This window comes from Rhinolophus hipposideros (genome assembly GCF_964194185.1).
Source record: "Rhinolophus hipposideros genome assembly, chromosome: 3".
In the NCBI taxonomy this organism is placed as follows: Eukaryota; Metazoa; Chordata; class Mammalia; order Chiroptera; family Rhinolophidae; genus Rhinolophus; species Rhinolophus hipposideros.
This window is the reverse complement of record NC_138049.1, coordinates 14,421,630-14,440,100: the sequence shown is the minus strand read 5'-3', so window position 1 is coordinate 14,440,100 and position 18,471 is coordinate 14,421,630. Positions and strand designations below refer to the sequence as shown.

General features: G+C 37.7%; 1 protein-coding gene across 2 annotated transcripts in view; it reads left to right on the top strand.

Annotated features, from left to right (window-relative positions):
* The window catches only part of PLEKHG1 (pleckstrin homology and RhoGEF domain containing G1), a 214,113-nt gene that overhangs the window by 157,195 nt on the left and 38,447 nt on the right, over positions 1–18,471 (top strand). For both annotated transcript variants that reach the window (XM_081044592.1, XM_081044591.1), the window contains one exon: positions 11,734–11,803. In XM_081044592.1, the coding sequence (XP_080900718.1) occupies positions 11,734–11,803 (70 nt within the window). The remainder of the gene's footprint in view (positions 1–11,733; positions 11,804–18,471) is intronic.

The following is an 18,471-nucleotide window of genomic DNA, read 5'->3' as shown; positions in this document are numbered from 1 at the left end:
ACTCAGCCACAGTGCAAATTATAAGTCCTCCCCATCTTTGCATACCGAAATTGGTATATGTGAGCTTCTCACAGGCAGTGTCCACAATTCCTTTATTGCCTTTGAGTCCCTAAACCCTAGCACAAGCCCAGCCTCTGGGACACATGTTTGTTGAATTATATCAACCCATCCCTCAATTTTGAAAGCTTAGGATGTCAAAAATGCCACGGTTGCTACACCTCTATCATTTCTGTCAGTAGACTGTGAAAGCCAGTTTGCATGTTCCCAGACGGTGGTTCTCGTCCTGAGCTATGCACTGGAATCACCTCAGAAGCTTTTGAAAAAATATTCGCTGGGTCCTACCCCCAGAATCTGCTTAATTGGTCTGGGGTGGGGCCAGGCCATCAGGATTCTTTAAAAGGTCCGCAGATGTTTGTAATGTGCGGCCATGGTTGAGAAACACTGTCTAGATCAAATAAACAAATTAATACGAAAATAGAGAAAGGACATAAAAAAGCTGAATTGGGGAATTTAGAATCCACATGTTCATTAGCAATGACTTGGATTAGAGCAGGCGCCCATTTAAAGTTACTGATGGTAAAACCCGTCCAGCCCCTGAGTGGGTCTCCTTCCAGAACCCACCAGTGGCACTCTAACTCCTGAAGAGGGCAAGGCCAAGGTGCTGGGAGGTCCCTGGCCCACACTGTCTGGAGGTTTGGCTGTAAGCTGCTGGTAATGACTGTTTAGCGTTTCCTTCATGCTGGAGGGAGGGAGAGAGGGAGGGAGGGAGGGAACCAGGGAGGGAGGGAGGGAGGCAGGCCTAGAGCTTCATAGGTATGATCACCTTATGTGCCTCACCTGGGCTTGTCTGAATGCAAACCCCAGGCGTTGAGCCACATTGCCTCCTGCCAGAGTTGGGCCCTGCTCTTCAAGCCACAGTTTGTCACATTGTGGCACGCTCCAAGGGTTCTGTACTCCCTGGAGTTTAAATCTTCATGAGCCTCCTAACTTAAAGAAAGATAAGAATGAAGTAGCGCCTGTGGGGACAGAGCCCCAGAGAGCAGTTTCCAGGCTCTCGGCCTCACATAGAAAGGTGCTGGCTTGGGTAGTAGATGGCCATCAGCTGTGACTAGTTGGCCATCAGCTGTTACCGGTTAGACATTAGCCACTGATACAACTGCTGCAGCTAAGCCAGCAAAGTGTGGTGTAGTGTGGTGGTGTAGTGGCGTGGCGTGGTGGAGTGTGGATTGCGGATTGCAGAGAGGCGGGTTGTGGATCGTGTGGCTCCTGCTTCCTGTGTCTCCAGCCCAGCCTCCAGCGAGACTATAGTGGTATGACTCCCCTATCTATGGCTCTGTGGGTGTTCCTTTTTGGCCTCACCATGTCCTGCATTCTTATGTCGGGAGTGGGACCAGAGACCCTGCGTGACATCCTGCATGACACCACCTATGTCAACAAGAAGGGGCCTTGGCAGTGGAGCCCAGTCTGCAACGGCTGGAGACTGAGGAGAACTTTCTGTGCCTGAATCCGTTCTCTGTTATTTTCTCTTTGGTATTCTCTGAACGAGGAAGTCAGACATGTCTAAAATAACCCGAGTCGGAGTGAATGAGTCCCTGATGATGATGTGTGAGGCATCTGTGTAGTGACACAATTCTATGTGACTGTTCTTGCCTGTCCCTTTTGTAGATCACATTTCTATATCCCCTGCACGTGCTTTATCTCATGGAATCCTCTTAACAGCTCTCTCAGGTGGAGAGACCACCATCTTACACCTGTAAGACCACCATCTTACAGGTGGTGTGCACATCTCATGGACAAGAAGTCAGTCACACGGTGTGGATAGTTCTGTGCTCAGGACGCAGAGCTACAAAGCCAACCTAGCCAACTTTGAAAACCTACTTTTGTCAAATCTCTATTGGTATTATTATTTTGTTATTTCTATTTCATTATTATTATTTTCAAGACGATCTTCTTGTTAAACTTGCACAGTTGAATGGTCTATTTTGTCCCTATTCGTTTTTATTTCCTTTCTCTTAAATCTGGAGTCTAAATACTAGCTCAAGAGTTTTGCCATTAGATTTGGTTAAATAAGAGTGTTGATGTGACTTTTATGTTAATGCCTCTTATGAATCCCTTATTATATACCCCCACATCAGTTGATTTCAAAGATACAACTGTCTGGTAAATCTGTGGTTGGGGCTTGAAATAATTTTAAAGTTTCTATTATTTGTTCAGGTCCAGGTTTTTCAACATAATATAATATTGTGACCAACTAAGCAAGATTTAAATCTCTAAAATTAAAGAGAGCAAAAAGGAAATGGTTTTATGCGAGCCTAAAAAATTTAGCTGACTAAATTTGTTTTTCAGGAAGTATTTCCAAAATACAGAAAAGCATAGGGTAATACAATAAACACCCATGAAGCACTTCCACTCTATCAAAACCTTTCTTTGTGCCATATTTGCTTTAGAAATTATTTAAAGCATAAAGACGTTACAAATAATGGTGAAGCCCCATATGTGGGAGAATGGCACACTGGTGTGCTGGTAAACCAGTTCTTCAGGGTGAGAACAAGGGAGAGAGAACCTGAGATGTACATTGTTATTGTTTGCCGATTTCTATGGTGCAAACACTCTCATCACAGCAGATTTCAAGGTACTAACAAGACATCCCTGAACTTGGAATTAGGGAGAGAGATGCAGAATTGGCTCAGGAAGCCAATATAATGTGTCTCAATTTGCCCCTACAACTGTGACTCTGATCCAAGACTTGCTTTTTCATTCCCAGATATGATTTTATTGCCTTGACTATATATATATACATATATGTATATATGTGTATATATGTATTTATTTAAAATAGGTGACATGTTTTCACTTATTTCAAACATGGCGTAATTTGTATCAATATCTTACAAATTTTTTTTCACTCAACATTGTTTTTGAGATCTATAGCTCTACTTGGTTGAACTATTATGTAATATTCCATTGGGGGATATATTACTTTGCATTTTGCTGATTACAGTAAGATTGAGAACATCTTGTTTGTTGGCCACTTAAATTTCTGGCTTGTGGCCATTGTCCATTTATCTGTCATTGTTGTATAGGACTTCTTGATGAATTCTGGCTGGTGATCTTTGTGGATTATGTGAGTCGCAAATCATCTCCTAGTATGAGTCTTTTTAATTTAATTATGGTTTCTTTGAAAAGAAGTTGTATGATTCATAAATGTGACTACACTAAATAAATACACTTTTATAGTATATGGATTTTGTGTTGTGTTTTTAAAAATTATCTCCTATGCTCAGTTCGTAAATTTACTGTTTTTCTAAAAGTCTTAAAACTTTGCTTTTCATGTTATGTCCTTAATCTAACTAAAAACGATGGAAGTATGATATATGTTAAGAAATTCACATTCTTATTTTCATATGGCTAGCTGATGGTCCTATTATCCCTGGTTGAAAATACATCCTTTCTGTGCTGATTTGTTGTTCCACATTCCTCCCATGTCAAGTTTACATGTATGTATGGGTGTGTCCCTGGGCTCTGTATTCTGTCTCGTTGATCTGTTTCTCATCCCTGCCCCATATCATTGTCTTAATTATTAAGCCTGCGTTGCTCTTCTTCAACATTGGCTTAGCTTTTCTTGACTCTTTGCACTGTCGAGTGATTTTTTTTGTCATTAGTTTGTCAACTTCCATAAAGAACTCTGTTGGGATTTTTAATTAAAATTACATTTAATTTAATCATTAATTTTGACAGAATTGACATCTTTACAATATTGAGTCATCCCATCCATAAACATATCTCTTCAATCAAGCTTTTAAAAAATATCCTAAAATAGTGTTTTATAATTTCTCCATCACATTCATACATGTAACTTATAAAAATTAATTTTTGATAGTAACTAGAATATATTTTCTATTTTTTAATTGGTCATTATTGTCATCTAGGAATGCTTTTGATTTTTATATGCTGATATTGTCTCCTACTAACTTTCTGAACTTTCCCATTAGTTCTAATAGTGGTCTATAGATGATTTTTTGGGTTTCTATGCAGATAGTGGTATCTGAAAATGAGATTCTTTTTTTTTCTTCCTTTACAATTCTACCCCTTATGGTTTTTTCTTGTCTTATTGCTTTGGGTAAGCCCCATCTTACAATATATATTAGATGCTGGCATTCTTATCTTCTTTCTGACATTAGCAAAAGTGCTTTAAATGTTTTACCATTAAGTATGATTATTGCTCTTGGATTTAGACAAACACTCTTCCCTATTTTGCTAAGATATTATTGTGAATGAATATTGAATTTTACTGAATGTTTAATGCCTTTAAGAAAATAAGCATATGATTTCTCTCCTATTCATCATGTGGTAGATTACAGTAATATGAATGCTGATGTGAATCATACGTACATTACTGGAATAAACCCTCCCTGGTCATGGTGTTTTATTTATTTATGCATGATAAGTTTGATTTATTTGTAGTTCTTTAAAGAATTTTTTTCATGCATGTTCATAAGTGACAATAGTGTGTAATTTCTTTCTTTGTACTATGTTTATTCAATTTTGGTATATGACTAGATTTAAATTGCTATTTCACAAACTCTTCCAACATGAAATATTTCAGAATACAATTATGACTTCATTTTTGTTTTCCTTTTCCTAACCAAAATCTTTCTTTCTCTCATAATCCCTATGATAGCCTAGATATTTAAACCTCTGGTCTGGTGTCTGCAAGAAATTCTCAAATGGTCAGGCAACTAGGTCCATCGAAATAAACCACTCTCCCCATTTTAACTTGCCCCTAATATCCCAAAACTGTTCTTTTTTTACTACCAACTAACGAAAAAATACCAATTGTTTTATACAGCATCACTCTCCCAGAAAAAAAGAAGAGTTCTCTGAACTGTAATTTGAATCTTCAAGAATGAAGAGTGAGGAAATAGAGACCATTCCTCCATATTGAACTTCTATTTTAAAATTATTTTTTAGCAACTTAAAATCACCCAAGCTTTCCTCCTTCTTCAAAAGATGGAGTACAATTTCCCGTTTCCTTCAACTCATCTTCTATATTCAGTATACCTATGTGGAGTCACTACCGTGTGCAATACCCTGGGCGGAGTCTAGTCATATAAAGAAGAATGACACCATTGTGTAGCAGAGGCAGTAAAGTCGTGTAATTAAGGAATGAACAAAACGCTTTGAGAACTCTGAGGAATATGCAATTAATTTGAGAGGAATAGTGAAAGCTTCGCAACTAACATGTATGTTAAGACAAAAAAATTATTTGAGCCATACTTTTTTCCTCCCTTGAAATGTAATTTAGAAAGTGAATCATGGGATACATGTAACAATAAGGCAATGAAAGGTGGGGGCACTTTTCTTCTAGTGCATTTTTACACCACCAAAATGTCTTTAACTTCTGCACAATGGTAGAAATATTTTTACCTACGGGCTTTTTTCATGTGGACTTTTCAAGGCCAGTGCGAATGTATCAGTAAAATTAATGGAACATTTAGTGCTGTTAACCTCACTCATTTTCTGTTCCCACAGGCTCATGCGCCTCTGTGGGTGTAACGGGTTAAAATGCCAATTGACCATGTTAGGTGGGTGGGAAAAGGAAGTGGTGGTTTAAGTCTATTGCAGCCGGTAAGGGGAGAGGCCCCGCTCCTGAATCTCATTCAGTGTGAGGCAGTAGAATCTTCAAGGTCAAAATACATTTCCTGACTTCAAGTTCACATCAGTGGTCCGAGATAATTTTGTATGTAATACATTCTGTAAAAGAGAACAGTGTTTACTTTTCCACCCAAAGAAGGGACTTGGGCTTAAGTTAGAAAAAAAAAGTATGTATATATATGTATGTATATATATATATATATATATATATATATATATATATATATATGTATATGTGTATATATATATGTATGTATATATATATACACACACACATATATACACATAGATATGTATATTATATGTGTATATATATATATATATATATATATATATATATATAAATTTTTTTCATAGCCCTGCTCAAAAAGAGGAAATATTTGGAAGAATTACTCAGGGAAAAGGGAAAATACCCAAAACCTGAAGGTAGGATGACCCTGATTTTAGTTTTGAGTACAAAACACAATCTGTGAGTCACTCCTTCCTGTTAATGCACATGTGAAGTTGTTCCTTAGTTACACTGATGCAATGAGAAACAGTCCCACCCCATAGGCTGTAAATAGAACACCAGTCCTGTTTCTGTCTTTATGGACTATCTTCAGAGGCTGATATAGCACATTGCATGGCCCCACCTGTGTGCCCATAGTACATGGCATATTATTTTCTAATTAGTCTTCTTCCTATATCTCCCACACTCTCTGTTACTCATCAAACTCCAGTGACAATGGCTTCCTTTCAATATCTCACACAAGAACACACCAAGCTCATTCTGTCCTGGACTCACAACAGATTTCTTAAAAATGACTTTCTCTTCCAACCTTCCCCCGACTCAAAGATCACCTCCTCGGAGAGCCTTCCTGATTGCTCCAATGCCCATCCACCCGCACCTAGCCTCAGTTGCTCTCTGTCACATAGCCTTCTTTATTTGCTTCATGTCGCATACTAGTACAATGTCATATGATGTTGTTTTTGTTTGATTTTTCAGTAAAACCAATGCTTTATTTTTTTTCATAAACATTTCTTATTAAGTGATAATGTACTATGGTGTGTGAGTTTCTATTGTAATTTCATTTAGGATTTTTTTTTCTTTTTTAGCAAAATGAGTGTTTAATATTTGATTTTATTATGTAAGGATACTTGACATGAGATCTACTCTCTTAACAAATTTTTAAGAGTATAGTACGTTATTGTTAACTTAGGTACAATGTTGCATAGCAGATCTCTAGACTTTATTCATCTTGTTTAGCTGAAACATTATGTCCACTGATTATTAACTCCTCCATTTCCCCCTCCTTCCAGTCCCTGGTAACTACCCACCATTCTACTCTCTGATTCTATGAGTTTATTAGATTCTTCATGTAAGTGGAATCATACAGTGTTTGTCTTTCTGTGACTGGCATATTTCATTTAGCATAATGTCCTCAATTTCCATCCATGTTATCACATATTGGAGAATTTCCTTCTTTTTTAAGGCTAACCAATATTTCATTGTAGGTGTGGGTCCCATTTTCTTTATCCACTCATGGACATTTAGATTGTTTCCACCTTTGGCTATGATGAATACTCTTGCAATGCATATGGGTGTGCTCATATCTCTTCAGGATCCTGATTTCAACTTTTTTTTATGGATAAATACCCAAACGTGAGATTCCACCATCATATAGTAGTTCTATTTTTGATTTTTGGAAGACCCTCCACACTGCTTTCCATAGCAGCTGCACCATTGTGCTTTCCTACCAACAGTGCACAAGAGTTCCAGTTCCTCGCATCCTTGCCAACCAATATTTGTTGTGTTTTGTTTGATATTATGTTGTTTATTCAGTTATTCACACTTACCACCCCCGATGAGAATGGAAGTGCCTAGAACAGGACCGGTGTCCGTGTTCTTGACCCTGTAACCTCAGTGCTTATAAGAGTGCCTGACACAGGGGGCTTTCCATAATTACTATGTGGAATGGGGAGCAAACCAGGTGGTGGGCCAACTATATCAGGATGATAGCCTTGATGACAGGAAGACAAACAACATCCCATTGCTTCCTCCTCACTGTTCCCGTTTTTGGTGTGTTTATCCTATTTTAGAAAAGAGTTACAAAGGAAAGCTGGCCAGGTAACTCAAACAAGCCTTCCATGGTAGGCAGTACCATGGGGAAGACACCGTGATGCAGAGTTTAGCCCTCATCTTTCTTCAGTTGATCAGGAAACAAACCTTTCAATAGATGTGTTTATAATAGAGTACAGGACTGAGGTTCAGAGCCCCGATACTAACCCCAGCTGTGTGGCCATTAATTATTAGCTGTGGGTCCTAAGGTAAGCCAACTCCCTTTTATGAGCCATGATTTCCTCACCTTAAAATTAGGGGTTGGGACTAGAAGGTGTCGGAGCCATCTCCCGGCTCTGTGGTTCTTAAGTAATGACTCCCAATCATTCATTTACATGTGAGATTGACTTAGAGTCTGGGTGGGTCCCCTGGGACACTTCCCCTTACCAGCAAGTCCACTTTGGAGATGAAATTAAAGCTCAAAAGTGAGCTTGATGAGCATAACATTTAGAGCACAGAGTGTTAAATATTGTCAAGGAGTATGTCTATGAAGCTGTGAGAAGTAACATGATGGATTCCGTGCAAAATTCTCCTGTGCTCAGAAAGAGGATTTATGTGGAGAGACCTGGACACAAAGCTTACATCCACAGTACTTATTCCATCCTCCAGTAATGGAAAACACTGGTCCAGAAATGTTGCTTCTTTGGAATGTTTTTATAGGAATATTCGGAAAGAATGTTTGAAATTGGGACTGTTCTGAAATCATGCATTGGAAAAAGAGCCTTTCAAAGTACAAGACAGACCAATAGATTTTAAAGTAATAGGGTATATACAGTACACTGGTATGGTTTTAGACTCCAGCAAACCTCGAAGAAACCACCACTTGAGTTTCAATGTAATATACAAGGACACCCACACTTATCTGAAAGGCTGTCAAAATATTCCTTCCTTTTCCAATGACATATGTGTGTGAAGCTGGATGTTTTCGTCTAGATACTTCAACCAAAATAACTGATTGAATACAGAAACAGATATGAGAATCCATCTGTGCTAAGGTAGACATTAGAGATTTGCAAAGATGTAAAAAAAAAAATGCTACTCTTATCACCAACTTTTTTTGGTTTCATGAAATCTAATTATTATTTACAAACAGTTATTTATATTAACATATAATTAGATTTATTATTAAATGGATTGACCAATTTTTTAAAATTGTTTTAATTTCTAATCTAGGAAATATCAATAGATATAATTCACGTAAAGAACCCTTAAGAGTGTAAATTGATTCTACACCAGAAGTTTGAGAACCACTGTGTTGGAGTGAGGAGCATTGAATGACAGGCTGTACTTCTGCACAGCGTTTATGGTCAGCATTGTGGTGTCTCACCTTCAAATAGAAAAAGACAAATGAAGATCCCTGGATACTTGGGGAGAGCCTCTAACATGAATGACAGATGCCAAAATGATCAAACAGAAAAGGGAGCTCTGCAGAAAGCAAGGAACAGGAAAGAAAAGTCCAAAATAATAACAATGACATCCTTTGAGATAAGAAAAGATTTTACACCTATAAAGTAAAAACAAATATCCAAAGAGGTTATTAGAAAACAACAACACTTTGAAATTAAAAATCAGATTAAAAATGAAAAAAAAATCAATAGGGATGGAAAATAAAGTTGAAATCTCCCATAAAATAGAACGATAAACAAGAAGAGAGGAAATAGGAGAAGAAGAAGAAGAAAAATTAGAATGTCAGACCAGGAGATCTAAAATGTAATAATACGAGCTTCAAAGAGAGAGAGAAGAGAAAATGGCAGGGGTGGGGTGGGGGGAGGAAATATCAAAAACATAATTCAGGAACAAGGTTCCTTAGCTTTTTCGTCCCAGGATCTATACATGCTTAAAAATTACAAAGGACCCAAAAAGTATTTTTTGTTTATGGTTTATGATGTTTTATTTACTGTGATATAAATTAAAACTGAGAAATTGTTAAAATATCAATTTACCAGTAATAATAATAAATCCACACATTTTTAGAAAAATAATTTTACTATTTTCACTAATGGTTTTGGTGTGTTAGAATTGTTTTGTGTTTTTACAAATCTCTTTACTGTCTGACTTACTAGAAGACAGCTGGATTCTCATATCTGCTTCTGCTTTCCATCTAGTAGGATATCACAGGTCATGTAGCTTCTAGAAAACTCCACTGTACTCTCATGAGAGATGAAAATGTAGTGTCTAAGTATTTTTATGAAAATAGCAGCCTTCTGGATCTCCCAAATGGGTATGAGGAACCCAGGGGTCACGTTGAGAACTGATGTTCAAGAACATTTCCCAAATGTTCTAATTGGCTCAATGCATAAAACGACCCACCCCAAAGGCACCCATCACAGAATTTCAGAACTATGTTAACAAAGAGAAAACTCTAAAAGCTTCCAGAATAGAAAAACGGGTCACAGGGAACCTGGATCAGAATGATATTATTCTCAACACACTGGAATTCATGAGGCAACCTAGCTTCCTGAATGCTCAGAAAAAAATGACCTCCAACCAAGAATTCTGTATCCACTGACATTATCAGCCAAGTGTGAAGGGAGAACATTTTGAAATAAGAAGAGTCTCAGAAAATACTGCCTATTACTCCTATTCAGAAAGCAGCTGGGTGTTGTAATTGTCCCAAGGAGGAAACCGTATCTAAGAAACAAGTCTTCCGACGCAGAAGCTACCGTAGGTGAAGGGCATTGTCAGGGTGGAGAACCCAACAGGCCTGGTAGGCAACCTGTCCAGGTGGGAGCAGAGGGACAGACAGCTGCGGGAGGGAGGACACCTGGAAAGAATACAACCAACAGATGATCTGATGGTTGAACACAGTGACACAAGAGTTATACTGCTGGCATAAAGTTGAGGATAAATTAGTAGTGTATATTTGGATACAAAGCAAAAAGAAAAGAATTTTAATTCCAGGGAAAACATGATTGTGCAAGAAAGGAAATGTAATTATGGTATACAGCAAGGCTCAGCTGAGAATAATATTTACATAGTTCTAAAAATGTAAGCTCTGACTTGAATCACATTTCATAACAGAACTCATTGAGAAGATGGGAGGAGGGTAGGTTTTGGGAAATTCAAAAGGAAATAATGTCTAAAACTGAAAGATAATGAAAATGCAGTATCAACATGTTTACAAACATGGATACATACAGCAGAAACAGCTAGAATTGAAAATGCTTCCAGAGAATGGCCATCAAGAGTAGGGAACAATGCAGGAAACTGCTTGTTTTTATCATAATTACTATAGAACTATTTAACTTTTTTAAATGAAATATGTAATGCAGAGTTAATTAAAACAAACACTTAACATAGTAAAATAAATATTTTTATGCAACTTGTATGGAGTGCAATTTGGAAACTTACACTGAGAATGCCTTTGACCCAGCAACTCCATTTATAGACTTCTATCCAACAGCAGGAAATCAGTTAATTATAGTGTATCCACACAATGAATTCTAATGAAAGTTACTTAAAATAATGAACCATTAAAAAATAATATAGATTTACATCTGAGAAAAGATATTTCCACCCTTAGCATGTCTTTCCTACTTAGAATTTTATATTTGTTCGTGTGATTTGTTTTAATTGAATGTCTGATCTTTCCGATGGATTCCAAGCTCCAAGAGACCAGGGACTGCATTTCATGTTGCTCACTGATACCTTTGCTCTTATGCCTTGCACAGTACCTGGTACCTAGACCGCTATTTGATGAATGAATGAGTGTGTGAGCACCTGTGACAAACATCTAGAAGACTTAAGTGGTAGTCAGGGCTTATCTCTGGGTGGGAGAGTTTGAGATCAGACCTGTGTTTACATTTCTACTTGAGCAGGATCTTGCGCAAGTCCCTTAGAGATAAGGAAAATAGGTCCTCAGTTTTCCAATTGAATACAATTCCTTATCAAGGCCAAATCAATGTTTAAACTTCTAAGTTATATACGAGGTCTTCAACCATAAGACGACAATCTAACATTTTCTTTTACCTTTTTATTAGTGAACTTCTGCAAGATTTGGAAAACTGTGAAAATGACCCTGCGGCCATAGCAGAATGTTTTGTGTCCAAGGTAAGCAGAAGTCATTTCTCTGGGCCCACCAAGACCGATACAGAGTGCAAACTGTTTTCATTTGAAAGTTAAAATGATGTGTTTGTTCCATGTGGGGTGAAATTAGCCACTAATCTCTCTCACTCTTGTTTTGTTTATTTGTTTTCATTTTTGTTTTACTAGCAAGGAAAAAAAATACTGCTGCTATCCCCAGTAAGTTAGGAAATGCTGACTGTTAACTGAATAGCTGTCCTGAATATGTATAGTGACTGACTAATGTTACTCATCTTTCCCAGAAGAAACTTGAAATTCTGGGGAAGGAGAGTTCCAAATAGAAGAATGTTAGAAAAACAAATACACATAAAATACCACTATACCAGTGACAAAAATCTGTTTGAATATAAATGTTTTCTATATAATATATACAGCGCTAACCTCGGTTATATAATTATCATTTGGGGGATAAAGAGAAGCAGAATTAATCTCTTAAACACCTTAAAAATGCATCGTCATTTTCTTCCGTTTTTCTTAAGTTACACTGATGGTTTAGAAAAATACAAGGAAAGGATCTGACTTTTAAAGCTCAAATAACGGTTGGTTTGTACTCTGTACCCACATAGGACACGGCGTTCTGAAACATACAAGGCAACCCTTTATAGCATTACCTTCTTCACATACTGCCTACTATATAGAGAATCCTATCTTAAGTTTCTCTGAAAAATTCAACAGCTTTTGTTTGGAAAACCTCTAGCAGAAATTGTTTTGAAGCAAAACTTTGTGTGATTTCAGCAGTTGTGGTTTCACACATAACAAAGGCTTAAGCAAAGGTCATGCCAGGGCTTTGGGATCAACCGAGAATTAGGAACCTCATTTGGAAATCGGGAGTCCAGTGGGAACTTGGAGACGTCCTCCCAGCCCAGCTCCAGAATTTGTTCCATGGGGTCATTTGTGGTGCTGTGGATCCAGCCAACGGTTTTGAATCCAAACGTAACACTCTGGATTTTACTGAAGTGTGATTCCTTCAACGCAGTTAAAGGCATTGTATATAAAACACGCCTGGCTTTGTGTGTGTGTGTGTGTGTGTGTGTGTGTGTTGACTTGTAAAATGTTTGTGCACACATGCTTACACATTCAACTCTTTTCACAAGTTGCCTGTGTCATCATTAATTATCCTAAAAGGTAGGAATTTGAAAGAAAGAAGGAAAATGAAAGTGGGAGGAATGGGTAAAAAGATACGCCGAGTATATCAAAGAAGATATGTTAAAATAACCACAGCACATGAACAACATAGAGGCATTTGGAAGCGTTTGGGCTTTTACTGGTAACTGTAATCACAAGTTGATTAAAGACGGTCCAGCATATGTTTAGCTCTGGCTTAATTATTCACATAAAAGTTTGTTTATGTGCCATGCTGCCAACTCCCAAATCTTATTTTTCATTGTAATATTGCCAAGTTTAATTAGAAGACTGACTGCAGCACTCCACACTTTCACATGTAAGCAGGGAATGGTGAGGGACTGCTTGGTTCTGGCACAACCTGCTTTTCATTCAGCACCCTGAAATTTAGAAGATGTTACGTTTTCTGAAACACAACCAGCTGCTCCACTCTGGGGAGGAATGGAAAATTGCTTTAATTGAGAGGCCATTAAAGAAAGAAGTAAAGCTGGCGGTTAACTTCTGCTTTTATCTGAATCACTGGGGCTTACACAGAGATTCATCTTTGACCTTGCTTTGTGGTATGTGTAGGTTACAGAAATCCTTGCCGACAAAACGAGAATACCCTATAGACTTCTTACCTGCTGCCCAAAAAGGAAGAACAAGGAGTGCAGAGGCCATTCTCTTGAGGGACAGAGATAAAAGGTCCCTCCTGGGGAGGCCAGAGTCTCCCATCTGAGCATTTGTCTGCTCTTAGGGTGCTAGAAACACCTTGGAACAAGCTCACCTGTTTCCTGCCATTACCGCCACTCTCATGTCCGTTCCTCATCTTGACTGTCAGCTGGGCTGACCATGGGCAACATTTAGCAGGGAGATAAGTCTGTTTCAGAGACCCACCCTCCTTGATGCATGGCCTGCCTCCCCACTGGTGCCTCTCTCCCTTCAGTGCCTGGACGTGAACACACAAGAGCACATACATGTACACACACACACACACCACCCACTTACTGGAAGTATCTCCAAGTAAGTGCTGATATCCAATATTCATATCACTGGCGTGATTTCAGCCCAAGGTTACCGTACCCGTGTGCTATTTACATATTAAGCCTTTTTCATAGCATCCAGTGAAAGTTTCTCAGGAATCAATGTGTGTGGGACTGGGCGTGGGGGAGGAAGGGATCCTGTGGCAGAAGAAACCCTCAAATCATATGGCGTTTTCAGTCTGGTTGTTCATTCAGTAAACATTTGAGTGCCGTATGTGCTCAATTGGCCAGCCCTGACTATCTTATATTTTTGTTCTTTCATAATTAAATGTCTCATACATCATAGAGAAGATATAGATCTTCTCTAATTGCAATTTGAGAGATGTGAGTCACCAGAAGGAAATACCTATTTTTGTGTAATTTTTCTATCATTGCCTTCTTTTTCCCTAAATAATTCTGAAAAGAAAGGATTTGGGGGCGCATGTATTATAAGTAACAGGCACTAAGGATTAACGAAGACTTATAGACTTTTGTGTAAAACTATTGTTTAAATTGTCCACAGATCTTACAAATCTAGGATCATACATGCATTTGATTCTATGTTAAGAATATACAGCTGATTTAAATCAAAACCCTCTAATTTAAGATAGGAATGGAGCCATGATGTCACAAAATGCAGAGAAATTCAATTGCACGGAAGTCTTGAGGCTTTGTTAGGGACAAGTCTATGCAGGTCAAATATATGATATAATGTAGACATATTTTCCCTGACACTATTTTTTTTAAGTTTGGTATTTGAGATGATCCCAAACATCTCAAAATGTAAGGAAAGTCAGCCTGATATTGCTCAATCCCAGATTGAGTGTAGCAGGAAGCAGGAAAGAAGAAGCAAGAAACTGAGGGTGTGTGAGCAAATGCAGAGGAAAGCTCCAGCCTGACAGTGACTTGTTGGAAGACCTTGGGCAAATCCCTTTGCTTCTGTTGTCCATGGACCCAGGGCTGGATCCTCCAGTGCTTTCGGGAGCCAAACAGGTGGACACAGTGCATGAATGGGCTCAGGTGGGGGCTGGAGGCGTCTAGGTATTTGCCTGGTCTCCTGGGGACATAAGTGTCATGTGAACCCGTGGGCCCAGGGCCAGCAGATCTAGTGCTTTTTCAGGAGAAGCCAGGAATCGAGATATTTTTATCTTCTAACTTTTAGAAGTTGGCAACTAATTTCGATTTTCTTTTTTTACAGTACTCTGCTTGAAAATCTGGCAGCTTACTAAATTGGCAAGGCCATAGAGAAACAGGCACTCCCGTAATTAGGGGAAAACAAAATAGCACAGACCCTGTGGAGGGGAGTTTGGCTATATGTAGCAAAATCACACCGGAATTCATGCTTTAATCCAGCAATTCTACTTCTAGACATCTACTCCAAAGATATAGTGACAAAAATTCAGTAAGTGTGATGCTATCCTTTGCGATAATAGTATCGCAATAGTATACATACACGGTGCCAAAAAACAATAACAAAAGATGAATACAAGTCATGTATATACATTTTTTGGCACTCTAGATATATATATATATATATATATATATATATATATATATATTTAGAAATACACAATATATAGAAATAGCCCAAATATCCATAAGCAAGGAGCTACTTGAATAAACCATATCATGTTTTGCCAAAAATAAGACATAGCCAGACAATCAGCTCTGATGCGTCTTTTGGAGCAAAAAATTTAATATAAGACATGGTCTTATAGTAAAATAAGACCCATATATTATGTTATGTTATGTTATATATTATATGTTATGTTATGTTATATTTATTATACTATATTATATTATATTATATTATATTATATTATATTATACCTGGTCTTATAGTAAAATAAGACCGGGTCTTATATTAATATTTTGCTCCAAAAGACGCATTAGAGCTGATTGTCTGGCTAGGTCTTATCTTCAGGGAAACACAGTAGTATTAGGTTGGTGTAGAAGTAATTGTGGTTCTTGCAATGTTTTTTAATCTTTTAAACCACAATTACGTTTGCACCAACCTAATATATTCATATAATAGAGTATTATGAAGCAGAAAAAGCAAATAAAGAATAAATAAATAGTACTAGTAGGGAGGGCCTGAGCAGAGCAGGGGGAGTGGATAAAAGTGTGTATAGCACTGTGATTCTCAAAGTGGAGTCCCTGTACCAGCAGGATCTAGGAACTTGTTGGAATGCAAATTATAGGGCCCCACCCCAGATCTACTAAATCAGAAACTCTGGGAGTGCAATGCAGCAATCTGTGTTTTAACAAGGCTTCCAGATGATTCTGAAACAACTCAAGTCTGCAAATCACTGGTATAGGTTTTTTTATTTACCTAGGAATGAGGGGGATATACCTGTATTTAAATGTATATGTTTCTTAAAAAAATGATAAACTGTAAGATTAGAACTGGTTCCTGATAGGAACCTGATAGGAACCTTCCTGATAGGAAGGAGTAGACTAGAATGGAAAGAAATGGAAGCTAGACTGTTTTGAATATGCATTACCTTGTAGATTTGACTTTGCAACCATGTACATATTTTATAAAATTATGAAACAAAATTAAAGTTTGAAAATAGCAGTCTTCAAAAATGGAAAGCAAAATGAAACAATGAGCCTAATTATGTATCCAGTTTGTGCCATAACCAAACAGAGAAAAGTCCGACTGATTAAAAAATATGCTATGGACAAAGTTCAGCAAATACGTCTTTAACTGTTTTCTGTAATGATATCACATATCACATGTGTTGGTGTTGTTATCCTGAAATTATTGAGTGTGTTGTGGGATGAAGCTGATGAGTATTTATGTTAGCGTCATTGAGAACTGAAATTGGTAGGAGAAAGAAAATACAGAGTAAGAATGAGGCTAATTCAAAATGCTGTAGTTGTGAATCTGAAGTGCAAGTATCAGTATGAACTAAGGGATGCATTTTATCTTTAAAAAACACCATTTTCCTAACGCCATCCACTGAAAAGGCCTAGAAATAATAATTAGCCCGGTAGCAGGAACATCCCTTATGCTCAGATTCCAAATACTACTTCCTACTGAAAGGAACCAGGGCTCTGTGAAGAAAGGAGGGTGGGAAGGAAATGTATAGGATGGTCTGGAATCTCCTGTGACCCCAAAACAGGGAAGCTCCCGGGGGCTGTAGGGCAGGTCACGAATACCCAAGGAGAGGCTCCTATGGCGAAGAAGGGGATAAGTTGAGCATCAGCAAAGATAATTAACTCAAAATACATTATGTTTATATTCATGAATTCACAGTGATATTTAAAAAGCCAACCAGTGAATTCTTTTGAAAATGAAGGTGGAGAATTTTGAAAATGAAGGAGGAGAATCTAGCATTTATCCTGCATTTCCCATCCAAACCACAAGCTGCAGGGTAACAGTTCATATAAGGAAATTGCGTTTTTTGGAAAAATTCTGACCAATAATTGAAGAAGGAATAGTAGAGTTAGACATATCACCATTTTGATGAATTTATACATTTAGGCAGTAATTACCAATGGTTATTAACATCACAAATAGGGAAACGCCACACATGGTATGCCTCCTGATGGCAATATAATACAAGCTATGATGTATTCGTGCCAAAGTATGGAAACTACTATGGATCAAGCCCCTATTAAAACGCAAGGAGCTCGGGGAAGGAAGTCGTAGAAATGTAATCAGCAGAATTGAAACTGGGAAACTGTACGGGACAAACCATCTGGTTTCTTCAACAACTGAGTTGCAAGGGGGAGAAACATAGAAGGGGAACTTCTAGATGAGAAGACAATGAAGAGATATCAGCCAGTGGCTGTGTGTGCTCGTTATTTGGGGTCCAAATCAAACAGGGAAACTATGATAAAAAGAGAAAAGGAGACTAAGAAGATAGAAAATATGCGTAATGACTGATGAACTTTCATGATATTATGGAATTATTTAAATATGATGATGGCATTGAGGTGACGCTTCCTTTTGAAAGTCCTTATTTAGAGATATATACTAAAATATTTACAAGTGAAATGATATGACGTCTTGAATTTGCTTCAGAGTCATGGAGGAGGCAGGGGAATAGGTAGCCACAGACACAGAATGAATAATATTGAGCTTGGGAGATGGATACTTGGGATTCATTGTACCACCCTCTCTACTTTTATATATGCTTGCAACTTTCTATAACAAAAAAAATTTTTAATCTAATCCTACTTGAGTTTAACAGAAAAGATTCTAAGAAGAAATGCCTTTTAACCAGAAAAAAAGGGTTGAATTTCCAAAACATAAATTAAAAGGCGCTATCTGGGAGCCACATGTGACTCCAGCATGAAGTGGTTTAAAAAGTAAAAGGATGTTAAACGTTAGAGAGAGAAGAATGTGAAACACACCAAAACAGTCTGTGGCTCTTCTTCAAAATGTCATTTCGTTTTAGTTTACAAGAGCTAGTCTTTCATTGGCCTTGAATTGTTCATTCTGACAGAAAGTTTTACAATCAAACATTTAAAACCCCAGTTTCTGCCACCTCATCTACTCAT